Below are 16448 nucleotides of genomic sequence, written 5' to 3'. Positions count from 1 at the left end.
AACAAGATTTTCCAAAGAAGTCTTTTTTTTCCCCCCTGAATTCTTCATGTTTGTCATTGGCACCATGATATTCCATTATACTCCTAAATACTACAATTTGTTCAGCCATTCCCCAATACTCACTTTGTACCACAAAAAAGTGCTGCTATAAATATTTCTGCACATGCCTATCTTTTGTCTTTGACTTACACAGGATATTTCACCAGTAGCAGCATAGCATAGAATTTTATTGATTTTTATAGCATAGTTCCAAACTGTTTTCCCAAATGGCAAAACCAATTTACAGGCATACCCACAATACACAGTGTGCTTGTCTTGCCATTGCTACTGCAACAACCACCATTGGGAGGGGGGTGGCCTTTGCTAACTGATGAGTCATTCTTTGTTCCACTTGATCCACTAAAATCAGTTCAGGTCCAATAACATTAAAGATAGATATTTTACTATTCAGAATTAGATACAAGAAAGTATGAAGGGCAGACTGATTCTTAACATATATAGGAAATTGCCTCCATTAGAATATGAGCTCCTTTAGAACAGGGGCTCTGTTTAGCACAATGTCTCACCCATAGTAAGCACTTAATAAATGTTTGTTGATTGATTACCTCAGATAACTCAGATTAAAAGATAATTCATGATCTAAAACTGTTATACATTTTCCATATTTAGATTATTGCCTAAGTACAGATATACTTTTAATGTGGATTTGCCCTACTGAAAACTTCCAAAATCCAAGAAAGTGTGGAGAGAAAATACTGAAAGTCTGAATTACTCTATTAATATTTGTTCTCTGTCAAAATTTTGACTTTTTTCATTGACTTAAAAACAACAAAATATCTAGGGCCTGAAAATACTGAAAAGAAAATAGGGATAACATAATATCATATTACTATATTGCTGCTAGGCCTGTAAAGACAATTAACCCTTTAGCAGATTCTTGGGAGGAAACAAAGCAAAGGGTTGACAATAGAAAGAAAACTGGAATCCATTTTTTTTCATGATTTATTTATTATTAATTTTAAAAATCCATACAGAAATCATCACTAGCAGCTGTTATTATTAATACCAAACTACAAAGAGATGGCTAGAAAAGCAATCATTGCATCAAGTCTCCAGCCTGGTTCCATCTAACAACTTGCTTCAACTTGAAAGCATGGCTGTTTCTTCAGAGCAATAACAGCATAGCATCTGGGGGATTTCACAGGATCAAATAACTTCACGAGTGCAGACCAGGCAATGTTGTCCTGTAAATTGATATGAGCTTTAGATACATAACAATGTGTTGACTAAAAAAGGAAATAATGGAATAGACATGTATTTTTGTAATGGAAAAACAAGACATACATAATTTCATAAAAAATAAGAAAAATAGTTTTCCTTGACCAATATAGAGTTGTATCATAAAGTATACAAAGCAATTGCAATAAAAATAAAGATATTTGTGGTTTGAAGTAATTATTTCTTATTTATTAACTGGAGATATTTTACATAGCTAACACAAGTGGATAGAAATCTTTTCTGTAAATTGCAAAAAACAAATGAGCACTTCTCATGACTTCTAATAATTAACTTTCAATCTGTTACTCTTTAGCCCGTAACATTTTGCTGGATTATTATATCAAAGTCAATGGAAAGAGTTGTGAAAAGAAAAATGAGTGCCCAGTAGAGTAGGCGTGATCGTCACTTCTCCCACCCTCCATCTTGAGAATCAAAGATATTCTTTGATTTATAGTTGGCTGGCAGCTGAGAAAAATACATCATTATTTAAATATTTTAAAATTGCCTTTTCCATAAAAATACCAGTTAGAACAAAAGCAAACATTTATTACAATCCATTTGTTCCAAGTAGGCTGTTGAAGAGAAGAAAGCAAAGCTCTCTTATGATAAAGTGTAACTGTTAAAATGAAGGGTTTATAGTGGAAAAACAGGGCTGTTCCCATGAATGTGTTTAATTTAAACAGGTCACAAAACTTTATTTTGACCATAGCCCAGAGCAGAAGCTGCAAAAACCACTTCCCTCAAAGCTAACCAAAAGGGCCATTTTCCTCCATTCAAACAAGAACCATACAATTACGATTTACTAAAAAAAGAATTGCCATCAACGCTATTCAGAAGGGTACTAATACCCTGCAAAGTATGCAAGTAAGGAAATTCAAATAAATGTGCTAATCCGTGTGAAATGGAGTTTGAAAAGGGTATCTTCTGTCTAGCCTTTACTAATTTTAGCCACACAGTGTCTCAGTATACAGTGCTTTGTGTGTTTACTGTCTACTGACTAGTAATTACATACAATTACAAGAACATAAACTTTACTATTGTAGCTTTGCTACAAACAACATCTGTTGTACATATGTTGAAAAAGAGGTGGAATGAATATTTAAACTTTGCAAATATGATGAGAATAATTGTACTGTGAATTTTAGAAGAAAAGCATATCTTTAGCAGTTAGATAATTTAGTTAAGATATTTTTCAGATATTTTAAAAAGCACAAAAATACCTGTTCTTTAAGATAGCAAAGTCGATCCATAAGTATCAAAGTCTCTATACAAGGAGCCAAAATAACTTTCAACTAAAAAGAAAGATTGGATATAATTATAATTGTTGACCAAACAGATAGTAAAATGAATAGCTTTTCCTTTTACCTGTCCTACTAAACGAAACAGTGATGGAAAGTTACAGATCTTTCTATCTATCTTGCTATGGCAAATGCTCAACATTCATCTTGTGAAAAAAAGGATAAAGTAGGGATCCAAAGTTTTCTTAAGTAATAAATAGGGGAAAAGCATACTATTTAAATTGCTTTGAAGTAGCATTGTCATGCAATATATGACAGGAAGCATTTAAAGGGGGCTAAGAAAGAAATTAATTAAAAGGAATGCTTGTGAAATAACTGCATCAAGACAAATATGGGCTCAAAGAATTCTAATATTTCTGCACATTTATAAAATTCCTTATAAGGAACCTTCCATGAGTTTTTATTTTACTGACACTTAATATAATTTTGAAATAGGACATATTCCAACTGAGTGTTTTTTTTTTAAGAATCCGGGTATCACAAAATAATTAAATTTTCCCCATCAAAAATTTGATAAGATTCTATTCTAGTCTGTGATATAAACACACACACACACACACACACACACACACACACACACACACACACACACACACACACACCCTTACTATGTTTAATTCTATGATTTACCATATTAAATGCTTCCAATTCATTTATTCTTGGCTTATACTTCTCATAGTATTCCATTATTTTTTTTTCTGTAAGCTACAAGATAAAAGATAAAAAAAGTTCATAGATATGAAAAATAGTTGCAATGTTAAGTAGTTAGAGTGATTCCCAAAACACAAAAAGCATAAAAGAAATGCAATTAAAATTTAAGACTGATGATTCATGAAATCTAAAAAAATAAGGGTGTTTTACCTTCTTAATACTTAACAAATTGTCTGACAAATAGTACAGTACCTTCCACAAAATAGGTGCTTAATAAATGCTTGTTGACTTGACACAGTAAGTACTCACTAAACATTGGTTGATTAATTGACATGGGATAATTAAAAATTTTAATATATATATTTTTCCAATATTGCCGTGACTTCACCTTCTAATGATTCTATTCTACCCTTAAATGGAACTTCCATCTTTTAATGGTAAAAGTACCATTAAGCAAAATAAATTGGCACATTGGTCATACTATGCTCTGTACATGCAGTCCATTATAAACCTCCCTGTTAAAAGGTATGAAGCAATTCAGTTTAACAAATCTTTTTAATCTTCCCCAATGGTACAAAACATGCAGGATAGTTTTGTCCATTATTCCTTTGATTTCAAATCATAGAATAAACTTCCCTCCCCAAGGGAGTTGGAAGGGCCCTTAGAATGCATCTTGTCCAACCCAAACATGACTGATATTTCTCCTTAAAAACATTCTTTTTTAAATCAAATAGACATGCAGACTTTGTTTGAAAGTTATCATTATCATGCATATTACAACTCTAATAATAAATCCCTTTATGCCTACTTTTAAAATACTATTTAATTTTAACCAGCTATAATTTAGCTCCCATGCTGGGTCATCATCATGACCTATACAATCACTTCATCTTTAGTACTTTCCCAAGCTTTCATTCCCTCACTCTTCTCTTTTCCTCATCTTGACTTGCTGGTTAACTAGTAGCAATATACACTTATACACTATCACTTTCTCCAGGATTTCTTATCCTTCTTATCCTATTGTCTATCTTGCCTCAGGTAAGCACCATCCTTGGATTACTCCCACCACCTGGCTGCCTTCATTCTCACTAGAGAAAATCATGAAGCTAATGGTCCACTACAAATTGATGTTACTTAATCTCAATTTGGCCCTCACGGTGGCAAGTAAATGCTTTTACATCTCCCTAATTGAATCACTATCCCATTCACCTAAGAAACTTTTCAAAACATTTCTATACCTCTTCAGACCTCTAGGGCTACCTTTCCTAATCCTCTCAGTTGATTACCTTGCCCATTTCACTGAAAGTATGAAAGCCATTCACTAAGAGCTTCGTCTTTTCTCTTCAGACTCATAGCACTCACTGGCTTCCCGCATTATCTCTTCTTGCACCCCTGTCTCACATGAGAGATGATTCTTCCCTTTTGCTAATACAAATTCCTCCAGGTGAGTAAGGGGTCTCTTCTTTCTGTATTCTATACCAGAGTCTCCATATCACTCTCTGCTGCCACAAACATGTCAATATCTTTTTAATCCACAAAAACAATCACTTTATCTATCCATCCATATGTCTCTCTTCTCTTTGGGGGTTAAACTCCTTGAGACGGCATTCTACAACTGGTGCCTCCATTTCCTTTCCTCTCATTCTTTTTAATTTTCTGCAGTCTGGCTTCAATTGTTATTGTTCAAATAGAGCTGCTTTCTTAACAAACCTAATGGTCTTTCCTTTTTTTTTTTTTTTTTTTTTGATAATTTATTAATTTTATAATTATAATTTTTTTGACAGTACATATGCATGGGCAATTTTTTTTTTTTTTTACAACATTATCCCTTGCATTCACTTTTTCCAAATTTTCCCCTCCCTCCCTCTACTCCTTCCCCTAGATGACAGGCAATCCCATTTATATTAAATGTGTTACAGTATATCCTAGATACCATATATGTGTGTAAAACCAAATTTCTTGTTGCTCGGTAAGAATTGGATTCCGAAGGTATAAGTAACCTGGGTAGAAAGACAATACTGCAAACACTTTACACTCCTTTCCCAGTGTTCCTTCTCTGGGTGTAGTTGTTTCTGTCCATCATTGATCAATTGGAACTGAATTAGATCTTCTTTATGTTGAAGATTTCCACTTCAATCAGAATGTATCTTCATACAATATCATTGTTGAAGTGTATTGTAAGCTCCTGGTTCTGCTCATTTCACTCAGCATCAGTTGATGTAAGTCTCTCTAAGCCTCTCTGTATTCATCCTGCTGGTCATTTCTTACAGAGCAATAATATTCCATAACATGCATATACCCTAATGGTCTTTCCTTAAACCTTACCCTGTTTGATTTCTTTGCAGCCTTCAACACTACTGATCACACTTTTCTTGATATTTTTCCCCCAAGGTTTTAATGACACTTACAGGAACAAATTGTTCCACAGTTTCCTTTATTAGATATATTTAAATTGTTCTTGTTAATTATGGGAGACCTAAAAGACTCTCTCCTGGGCTCTCCTCATTCTCCTCTTCCCCCATATACAACTGAGCTAAGGGATCACATTATCATCATGTGTTCAATTAGAATATCTATGAAGATGATTCTCATGTGAATTTATTTCGTACTAACCTCTCTGCTGACTTCCAGTCTCATATATATATATTATATATATATATATATATATATGTGTGTGTGTGTATATTTTAAATTCAAAGTCTTACAGACATCTTAAACTCAGCATGTCCAGCATACCCTCCCCTATTTTTAATTTCCTTTTTACTATTGAGGGCATTAGTATTCCTTCATTCATCCAAGCTGACAACCAAGGGGTCATCTTATGCTCCTTATTTTCTCTCATTCTCCATATCCTTTATGTTGTCAAGTCCTGCTGAAACTGCCTGCAATCACACATCTTCTGTATGTTCTTAAAGCTTCTGACATTGACATTGTTTTTATGCAGGCCCTAATCTCCTGACATCTGGACTACTGTAATATTCTGTTGGATAGCCTCCCTGCCAGGTCTCACCACTAGTTCCTTTTCACTCAGCTATCAAAGTGATCTCATTATCTGACCATAAGACAGAGAACTAGAACTGAATAGAACATTGGAGACCATCCAGTCTCTCTCTTTTTACATAAGGGGAAACTAAGGCTCAGGAAGTTTAAAGGCGGTGGGAGGGAAGAGAGAGCGGGAATGTAGAGACACACACAGAAAGACAAAGGCAGAGAAGTGAAGTTAGTATAGAATTCTCTGTACAGAGAAAATATTTGAAATAATAAATGTGTAAATGAGAACTGTCAATGGATAGGGAAGAGAAATAAGAAAACCAGGGAAATGTAGAGCCTCACAAAGTAGAGTAGATAGGAAGGGATGGCCACTAGTTTGAGAAAGGACCATAGGATCTGTCAATCATAAAGTCAGCTGCCATTTTTCAGAAAACACTTTGAATAGAGCAGTGAGAAAAAAAACAAACTAGATTATAAAGAAGCATAGATGGTGAAGAATAAAGAGGCATTATCTTGGGGAAAATATTTTTAAAAGTTTAGGAATGCAGGTGAGCATTAAGGATGTAATGATTGGTAGATGAGAACAGGGTCAAGGAAGAGGATTTTAGAAAATTAGGATTGAAGGTTTCCTGAGCTAGTGTGTAGGCATTGGGGGAAGGGCATGGAGAGAAAGTGAGATTAAAAATACATGACAAAGGAAGGGGATAATTATTGAGGAGGGATATGGAAGAGGTGTGAAGAGATGAGATGAAAGACAGAGTGAGAAGGATGAGTCCTAAAAGAGGCAGAGACATCTCCTGATGCAGAAGGCAAGGGGAGAATAAATGGTGATAATGAGTTTTGAAGACTGAAAGAGAAGGGAAAAAATTGCCTATCATAAGATGACATTCATTTGTTCAGTTAAGAAAGAACTTATAAGTATGGTAGGGTTGGGGGTAGGATAAGAAGCTTGAGAAAAGAGGAAACATTTTGAAACAATCCTCACATTCTATGAGCAGAAAAATGAACAAAAGTGGATTATTCAAAGAATAATGGCTTAAAGTTAATGTTATTTTTATGGAATTAAATGTGTTTTTCTTTTTTTATTGTTGAAAGTACTGTACTGATTAAAATGAGTTGACTTAAGGGGCTTTCATTTTTCTTCTCCTGAATGAGAAAAAAAAATCATAACCTGTTTTTCTCTTTTTATTTATTCCTTCCATGACATTATCGTAACATTATCCTATTTCCTAAGACTACTGATTGCCATGATGATATCTATAAACAATGTAGTTAGCTGAGAGATGAGAAGAAAATTTTGATATGCAAAGTATTTATTCTCCTTGGAGAAGATAATAGAGGATTATTATTCTGTTCTTTAAAGGAAAAAAAATCTAACTTTTATGTAATTGTCATTTAAAAAGGTAATGTATTTCCAAAAATCATATTTGATGCAAGATTTTGATTGCTTAATTTAATTCTGTTTAGTATTAATTTTCTGAACTTTGGGGACACAATACCTTAGATATTATTAGAATCTAGATGGTTAAGGATACATTTGTAAGGGTAAAGAACAACAAATGTAAACAAAAGCACAAAGTGAACCTCTATCCTGTGCTGCCCCTTGCCATTTTCTATAGTAATGGGGACTTAGTGATGGTAATGAAGGAATGGTACTAACAATTATACAGTTTTTTGCTGAGGCAATTGGGGTTAAGTGACTCGCCCAGGGTCACACAGCTAGGAAGTGTTAAGTGTAGGAGAGCAGATTTGAACTTAGGTCATGCTGACTTCAGGGCTGGTGTTCTATCCATTGCACCACCTAGCTGCCTTAACAATTATACTTTTTTATGTTTTATAAACATATGGCACCACTGTGTAGTGGATAGGAAGTTGGTATTGGAAGCAGGGGGCCTTGGAAACAAATTCTGCCTTTTACAAACTGGCAACTTACTTAACCTTTAAGTGCCTCAGGAAATCAACTAAGACTACATTCCTGAAAATATTACTGCCTGCATTAGTACAATTTTTTCATGGGGAGTTCTTTAAAAGACTAAAACATGAAGGGCAGTCTTTTTCCATCCCATAAGCATTATCTTTGATATTAGAACTCTAAATATGCAATCTTTGTCCAAATGACAAATGGTTGCCACATAGGGAAACTAAGTCACATTAATCTTGATATTCTTGTTATAAATGAAACCAGAAGAAAGCAGGATGGCTCTGAGGTTCTCTTTGGAGAGGCAAATAAAGGATTTAGCAGGGCTGAATTTAATTATGTGCATAAAACCTAGAAGAAAAACTTTATGGGACATTTAGGCATAGAAATACTTATAAATGTTTGCAAAAAAAATGCTACTTTGACAATAACTGCAGCTCATGAACCAATATCTATTGTAGAGAGGCAGAGAAGATCTATAAAGACTTTGATAAGACCCTCTATATTCAATGTACTTATACTTTGATAATTAGTCACTTCAGTGAAAAATTGGAAAGATGATCAGAGACATATTGAAAAATACAAATCAGGAAAAGGAATGAGAGGAGCCAAAGATTTGTAAATGACAAAGAAGCCTAATGCCTACATATCACATATATTTTCATTAAGGAAGGAATGGCAAGGCAAGCAACAAATAATAAACCATGTAATACATTACATTTTAAGATTTGTTATTTATATCACTCCTGAGTTAGCTGTCAGTGTAAAATCAGGCTATCAACTTATCAGAGAAAAAATTAAAGATAGGTCTTGCTCTAAAAATATTACAATTTAACTGGAGGAAAGAAAAGTACACAAATGATTTGATAAAAAGGGGTAAAATGATTATAACTGAGAGAGGCAAAAGCCATGGGATATTAGGATTAGTTTCAACCAAATTTACAGAGTGATTCTTTATTGGGATGGTTGGCCAGGATGACTTCTTGGGTCATTTCTAATTCCAAGATTTTATAACAGTTCTAAAAGTCTAGTACAAAAGCATAATGGAACCATGTTGTCTTTATCCAAAATTTGCTACTGGGTGTACTGTCAAAGAATAAATGTGGTGTTTAATGACTGACGAATAATATTCATAGGCATCAATCATTATATATTGGTTTAGAGCAAAGATTTCTAAGATTCTTGTCTATATATTATGGACATATTTGGCAATGTGTGATGAACCTTTCTCAGAAAAATATTTTCAAAAAAAAATAAAACGCTGAATTTATTTATTTATGTCTCTATCAACATAATGGGAATAACACCTATCCTAACTATTTCAGAATTTTTCTGTCATATAATATGTCAAATAGGAAAGGATCTTGAAAAAAAAGCATAATAAAATGCTATATGTATTATTAATCTATCATCATTATTATTATTAGCATTATTTTGTGCTTTACCTTGTTAAATAGATATTCTGGGAACTTCATAGGTACTTAGAAAATGTTAAGAGATAGAGACTAGACTTGTGGAAAGATGAGGAAGAAAATGTCTTTTTTCAAAAAAGAGTAACATTAATTGCAATTTATAACCCTAGAGTAATGCCTATATCTCTGAGAGATTAAACTAATTGCCCAGATTCATACAGCCAGTATGGATAACAGGAAAGACTTGAGGCCAGATTTCCCAACTTAAAGTCATCTCTCTACTACCTACCACACCACACTGCAAATCATGAAATTTATAAAGGTTTTGAAAAAGACAAAGTAGACCCTTGGACAGGATCCACATTACAATGTGGAGCAAAATTGTAGAGAATCAGAAAATGTGAATGAATCTGGGCTGAAGGAAGAACTACTCCTGGATCTGAGGAAAAATAATGATAATAGCTCAAATTTTCTTGAGGCTTTAATATTTGCAAATCACTTTTTATGTAAGACCAGCAAGTAAATTATGTTAGTAGTATTATTGGCACTCTATAGATTAAGAAATTAAGTCTTATAGAGGTTAAGTGACATATACATCATCAGATAAGGTCAGAGGAAAAGACCAGAACTAAAAATGAAATCCATTGTAACTCTAAGTATCTTTCAAGTTGACCTATAGCTCTATATTGTGAAGAATTCATGTTCTAGCTTAAAAGATATGTGTGATAAATTAAAAAAAAAATTAAGTGGTATCTAAGTATCAAAACACAGTATCATACATCAGATATAATAAGGTCAATTGTTATACCTAACTCACAGAGTACATGGACAGAAAAAATAATAAAAATAACTTAAAAATAATATTAGCTAGCACTTATATAGTATGTAAATGTATATAAAGGGCCTTATAAATATTATTGTATTCTTACAACTACCCTGGGAGGAAGGTATAATTATTTATATCTGTTTTATAGATAAGTAAATTTTAACACAGGGGTAAGTGGATGGTCCAAAATAACATCACTCTGTTAGAGTCAAGTCAGTGTGTCCTACTGTGGATGATCAGAAAAATATGAGCTCAGGATGCTTTGTACAGGTTGGGCACAAATAGTCCTTTGGGATGGCTTCTCTAGCTTTGCACATCTCATGTTTCTTCTGAGCTACTTTAATTCCATTATGCTCATAAAGCACAGCACCATCTCTGATGGGGGCACACATGCTGGGCAGTCCTGTGAGATTGCCACATGCATTGCCAGAGTTAGATCAGTGTTTGGGAAGCTCTGAATGAAAGTATGGAAGAATAGAAAAATTAAACTGACTATCAAACTGAAGGTCTACAAAGCTGTGATGCTGGTCTCATTGTTGTATACCTGTGAAACCTGGATAGTGTACCAGTGTCATGCCAGGAAACTGAACTGCTTGCATTTGAATTGTCTGAGCTTCTGAAAATCATTTGATAGGATAAGATATAGACACTGAAGTTCTTTCCTTCAACTTAACTGCCAAGCATTCAAACTCTACTGCAGAAAACACAATTCCAGTGGCCTGGCCATATTACTTTGAATGCCAAATGTATGCTTGCCAAAAAGATTATTTTATGCAGAACTTCCACATGACAAGTATACCCACATGGTGGTCAGAAAAAGTCTCTCAAGTTCCCTCATAAGAGCTTTAGAATTAATTGCATGACATGAGAGGTTAAGTAATTTGTTCAGGGTCACACAACTAGTTTAGTACCTGAGGCAGGATTTGAGTTCAAGTCTTTTGACTTCAGTGTAACATTTAGTAATATAATAAGCTTGAAAAATGGAATGACAGAGAACAAAATGAAGTTGTGACAGAAGAAAAAGAAATCAGATTTCAGAGAAAGATTGTGGATTAACACAATCAGATATAGAATCTAGAATCCAATTTGATATAAATTTGTGTGTATAAATAAATGCACATATATTTATATATATGTATGTATAAATTTCACCTATATATTACATACATATATACATTGTATAATATAGATATGTATATACACACATATATCATATGCATATGTATATATCTCAATTAATTTTTTTCTGATTATATCGCAGAAATTGAGGTTTTGAGATCTTGATTTGAGATTATTTGAGATCTTGATGCCTGGTTTGTAGCTCTCAAACCACCTATGACCACCCAAGAAATCTGTGCTCTTACAAGGTTTCAACTTTCTGAGATAGAGAATTCCCACCTACAATGAAATTGATACTATCAGGGAGAGAAAACAACTTATATTTTAAGGCAGATTCTTGGGGACAGCCATCCCAATGATTCTAAATGAAAGAACCTGTAGGTGCCTAGAAATAACTTGTATCAGAAATAAAAGAAGATAATGAAGAAGAACTATGTAATTAAAAAAGTAATGATTTAATTAATGAAAATAAGAGCATTAAAGTATTGTTTAGCAGAGAAGTAGTACAAGTTGGACTAGACAGATTCTCAGGTATCTTTCAACTCTAAGATCCTATGTTAATTGTCTACTAAAATTCCTTCTTCCTATCCTATCCTATCCTATCCTATCCTATCCTATCCTATCCCATCCTATTTTATTCAATATTCTAACCCTTACTGATGCCACCTCTTCCCAAAAAAGATAAATTTAAAGACTCATTAGGGAAGGACGGAGAGAGATAGGGAAAAGAGAAAGACATACAGAGGGAAAGAGAGAGAGTCAAATGAGGGGGAGAGACAGAGAGAGAGAGAGAAAAGAGAAAGGGTGTATAAAAAGAAGGAAAGAGAGAATAAGATAGAATGAGATCTGAGATTTAATAAATATTTTGAAAAACAAAAGTCATTGATTCAGGAACAAGAAAAGTATAGAGTTATTTGGACTTTTCCTCAGAAAGAAGAAAGAGATTCTTAGAAAAAAAAAGCTTGAGGAGAAGTAGTTAATTTAGTTATATATCTAACTACTACTGATAATATAAGCCAGGAATATAAGGACTTTGTGATTATAGTTACACATTGGCCAGTCTTACAAATTTATTACAAGAAGGAACACCTTTATCAGAATGACACTAAAAAGAACTTTTATTATGAGGTCATTTCATACAAAAAGGTTATTTGTGAACATATCACTATGGTATAGTTGGTATCCTGAAATATATATAGTCAGATGTCACTTTTCCTCCAGAGTCCAAAATACAACTTTAAGAATCTATAACAGCATTCAATTTCTGAAAAGCAGCGAATTCATTTAGAAGATACAAAAATGAAAGAATTCACTAAATAGGGACCATTTTTAATATCAAGTTCCCTAGGTTCCTAAAAATACATTAAGATATATTTTTCCAGAATTTTATATTCATAAATTATTAGGGAGATCACTTTAACTAGCAATATTTTAGACTTCTATTTAAAAAAAATGGAATTTATGATGAAAATGTTGGCAGTCCCTTTGCCTCTCTTCCAAATGGAACTTCTAGAATGATAAATGCTCTATCTAAGTGAGAAGGCCCAAGGTTGTCTTTCATAAATGACTTTGGGACTTGTCACCTTGGACTCTTTTTTGAGGTTGGATATTAGTCAAACATAAATTCAGCACATGCAGATAGACCTACTCGGAATGATGATTTGCCTGTTTTACTTGACACGTCTTCAAGTAATATTTCAGGGTAAAAAAACCTGTCCAGAAGCATGTTAGAAGATTTTTGAGACACTTCCCTTGTTTACATAATTTTGAATGTTAACAGATGTTCACTGCAAGATTAGAGACACATTGATATATATTTGTTCAACACAGATTGATTTGTATAAATGGAATAACTTGTAAATATTAGGAAGCTCTAACACCAACTTAATCAAAAGGCTTCTGAAGGCATGTTGTCTTCTTCAATGATTAGAAACTCAAGTGAGCAATGATGTGATTTTGTTTATGTATTAAACTAGACAGTAGAATTTATTTTTAGTTGCTTGTGGTTAAAACATTCTACATTGTAATAACAAGGATCAGGAAATATAAAATGGATATTAAATGAAGTTGAGTTCTATTTTAATATTCTAGGTATTCCTGACATTTACTTAAGAGTCTTTGCTTCTTTTTTTCCCCTATTCTCTTTCTGTACGTGTTTATTTCCTTTCACTTTACTTACTGACTTTTCAATATTTACATTTTATGTCCATCTTTTTGTCCATGATTTTTCTATCTCCCTTTATTTTCCTTTACTGTAACCCTTTCCCCCCTGCAGTAGAAGTTCTTAAATGTTGGGGGTCAGACCTTTTCGATAGCCTTGTGAAGTCAATGGACCCATTCTTAGGACAATGCTTTTAAATGCCTAAAATGAAATACATAAGATTATACAGGAAAAAAACAAAAGAAATTATCAAATTATGAAAAAACAAAAGCAAATTCATGAACCCCTCGTTAAGAAAATTCTGCTCTAGAGAAATAAAATAGAACTACTAGCAAAGTCAGTCAAAGATTCAGAAGATATATCATTTTCCTAATATGGCAGTATACATTTTCATGAAATTATTCTTTAGTACTTAACCCTTAATCTTGCTTAACTTTTTCACTTTTCCTTACTATTATACTCAATGTATTATGCAAAATATTTCTGCCCTTCTAAACTTGTAAATTTAGCCTCATTAAACAGAGGCGAAAATATTTGAGGGAATGCAATTAATGTATGCACTTGAGTACTTCTTGTGATATATGAAAATTTTTATTTATGCTTATTAGAATCTAGAATTAATAGAACATTTATACTAGGAGGTCAATGAACTATAGCTCATAAGGACCAAATCCAGCTCACTTTAGTTTTTATGTGATCCTTTACAAATAATTTTTGTATTTTTAAATGCAATTTCATTTAGGTTTATTGAAATTTTAAATAAGTATTATGTATTTATTCTCTCAAGTCATGTAAAAACAAGTTGCCCCCTAGCCTTTGTTTGTTGTCTTGATTCTATTCTAGTCCCCATATTTTATAGATGAAAAATGAGGCCCAGAGTTTAAGTGACTTGCCCAATGTCATACAAGTACTTATTAGCAAAGAATTTGAACCCAAATCTTAGACTCAATCTAGCATTCTCCCCAGTGAACTAAAATCACACATGCTAGGGAGTGATTATTAGCATAAATAATTCAGTGTAGGATTCACTTGATTGCTAAATTCCATTCATGCAATGAATTATTTGTTATATAGAGAAAGAACTGCCTGGTCAGCTCCCTTCCCATCAATGAAATGATAAAAAAAGAGCACATCAGGCTGCCTATCAGGTTTGCTGAAGATTATATTCTTTTATTGGATTAAATGCTGAACTAATTGGCCTATAGATTCTTTCCATCTTTTAAACTTTAGTAGAAGATTACCAAAATTTGGGGGCAACTTCATTTTCCATCAGCAGCTTTCTCGGTTTTTGATTCCATGAAACATCTAGTTCCCTCAGTCAGATACACTAAGTCTTGCCTCACCCCACTTTTCAGATCCCTTTTGTGTTGTCTTCCTTAAATGACTCTAAGTTTGTTGAGGGCAGGGATTATCTTTCTTTTTATTATTTGTAACCCTAATACTTAGCAAGTTCCCATCACAATTTAAGTGCTTAATACATATTTATCAAATTGAATTGAAAATTAACTACACTGTTTTATAAAGAGACATAAGAAACATTTTTGGAGGTCAATGAGATATGATCAGTGCCAATTAGACACTAAATATTTATTATAAAAATACGTTACTTCCAAGTAAAGGTTTTGCCAAATATATTTTACATAAATTTCTACTTTGATTTCAGTGGATTTTTTGAAACATAGCTCAAGAATTAAAAACATCATTCCATTCTGTTATGGCTCTATTATTTCTTAACTTCTTATTGATGCAACAATTCTTAAAAATCTTTTTTTCCTTGAAGATTTTTCTCTGATTTTTAGAATCAGTTAAGTCGATGACATGATGATATACTTAGAGAACCCCAAAGACTCTGCTAAAAAACTATTAGAAATAATTCAGAATTTTAGCAAAGTTGCAGGATACAAAATAAATCCACATAAATCCTCAGCATTTTTATACATTTCTAACACAATCCAACAACAAGAGATACAAAGAGAAATTCCATTCAAAATAACGGTCGATAGTATAAAATATTTGGGAATATATATACCATAGGAGAGTCAGGAATTATATGAGCAAAATTACAAAACACTTGCCACAAAAATAAAGTCAGATTTAAATAATTGGAAAGACATTCAGTGCTCTTGGATAAGCCGAGCAAATATAATTAAGATGACAATACTCCCCAAACTAATCTATTTATTTAGTGCTATACCAATCAGATTCCCAAGAAACTATTTTAATAACTTAGAAAAAATAACAACAGAATTCATATGGAACAACAAAAGCTTGAGAATTTCAAGGGAAGTAATGAAAAAAAAATTAAGTGAAGGTGGTCTAGCTGTACCTGATCTAGAACTGTATTATAAAGCAATAGTCACCAAAACCATTTGGTATTGGCTAAGAAATAGACTAGTTGATCAGTGGCATAGGTTAGGTTCACAGGGCAAGATAGTGAATAAAAATAGCAATCTAATCTTTGACAAACCCAAAGATCCCAACTTTTGGGATAAGAATTCATTATTTGACAAAAACTGCTGGGAAAACTGGAAATTAGTATGGCAGAAACTAGGCATGGACCCACATTTAACACCACATACTAAGATTAGATCAAAATGGGTCCAAGATTTAGGCATAAAGAATGAAATCATAAATAAATTGGAGGAACATGGGATGGTTTACCTCTCAGACTTGTGGAGGAGGAAGGAGTTTGTGTCCAAGGGAGAGCTAGAGACCATTATTGATCACAAAATAGAAAATTTTGATTACACCAAATTAAAAAGTTTCTGCACAAACAAAACTAATGCAAACAAGA

At 33.0% G+C, this 16448-nt stretch overlaps 1 protein-coding gene across 1 annotated transcript in view; it reads right to left on the bottom strand.

Annotated features, from left to right (window-relative positions):
* Window positions 1–869: 869 nt before the first annotated feature.
* Window positions 870–16448, bottom strand: part of METTL25 (methyltransferase like 25) — a 177497-nt gene continuing 161918 nt past the window's right edge. The window contains 3 exon segments of the mRNA XM_074270877.1: window positions 870–1244; window positions 2499–2570; window positions 3207–3281. Of these exon segments, the coding sequence (XP_074126978.1) occupies window positions 1128–1244; window positions 2499–2570; window positions 3207–3281 (264 nt within the window). The 3' untranslated portion in view covers window positions 870–1127.

This window comes from Sminthopsis crassicaudata, chromosome 5 (assembly GCF_048593235.1).
Source record: "Sminthopsis crassicaudata isolate SCR6 chromosome 5, ASM4859323v1, whole genome shotgun sequence".
Taxonomy (NCBI): Eukaryota; Metazoa; Chordata; class Mammalia; order Dasyuromorphia; family Dasyuridae; genus Sminthopsis; species Sminthopsis crassicaudata.
This window is presented reverse-complemented; position numbering and strand designations above follow the sequence as displayed.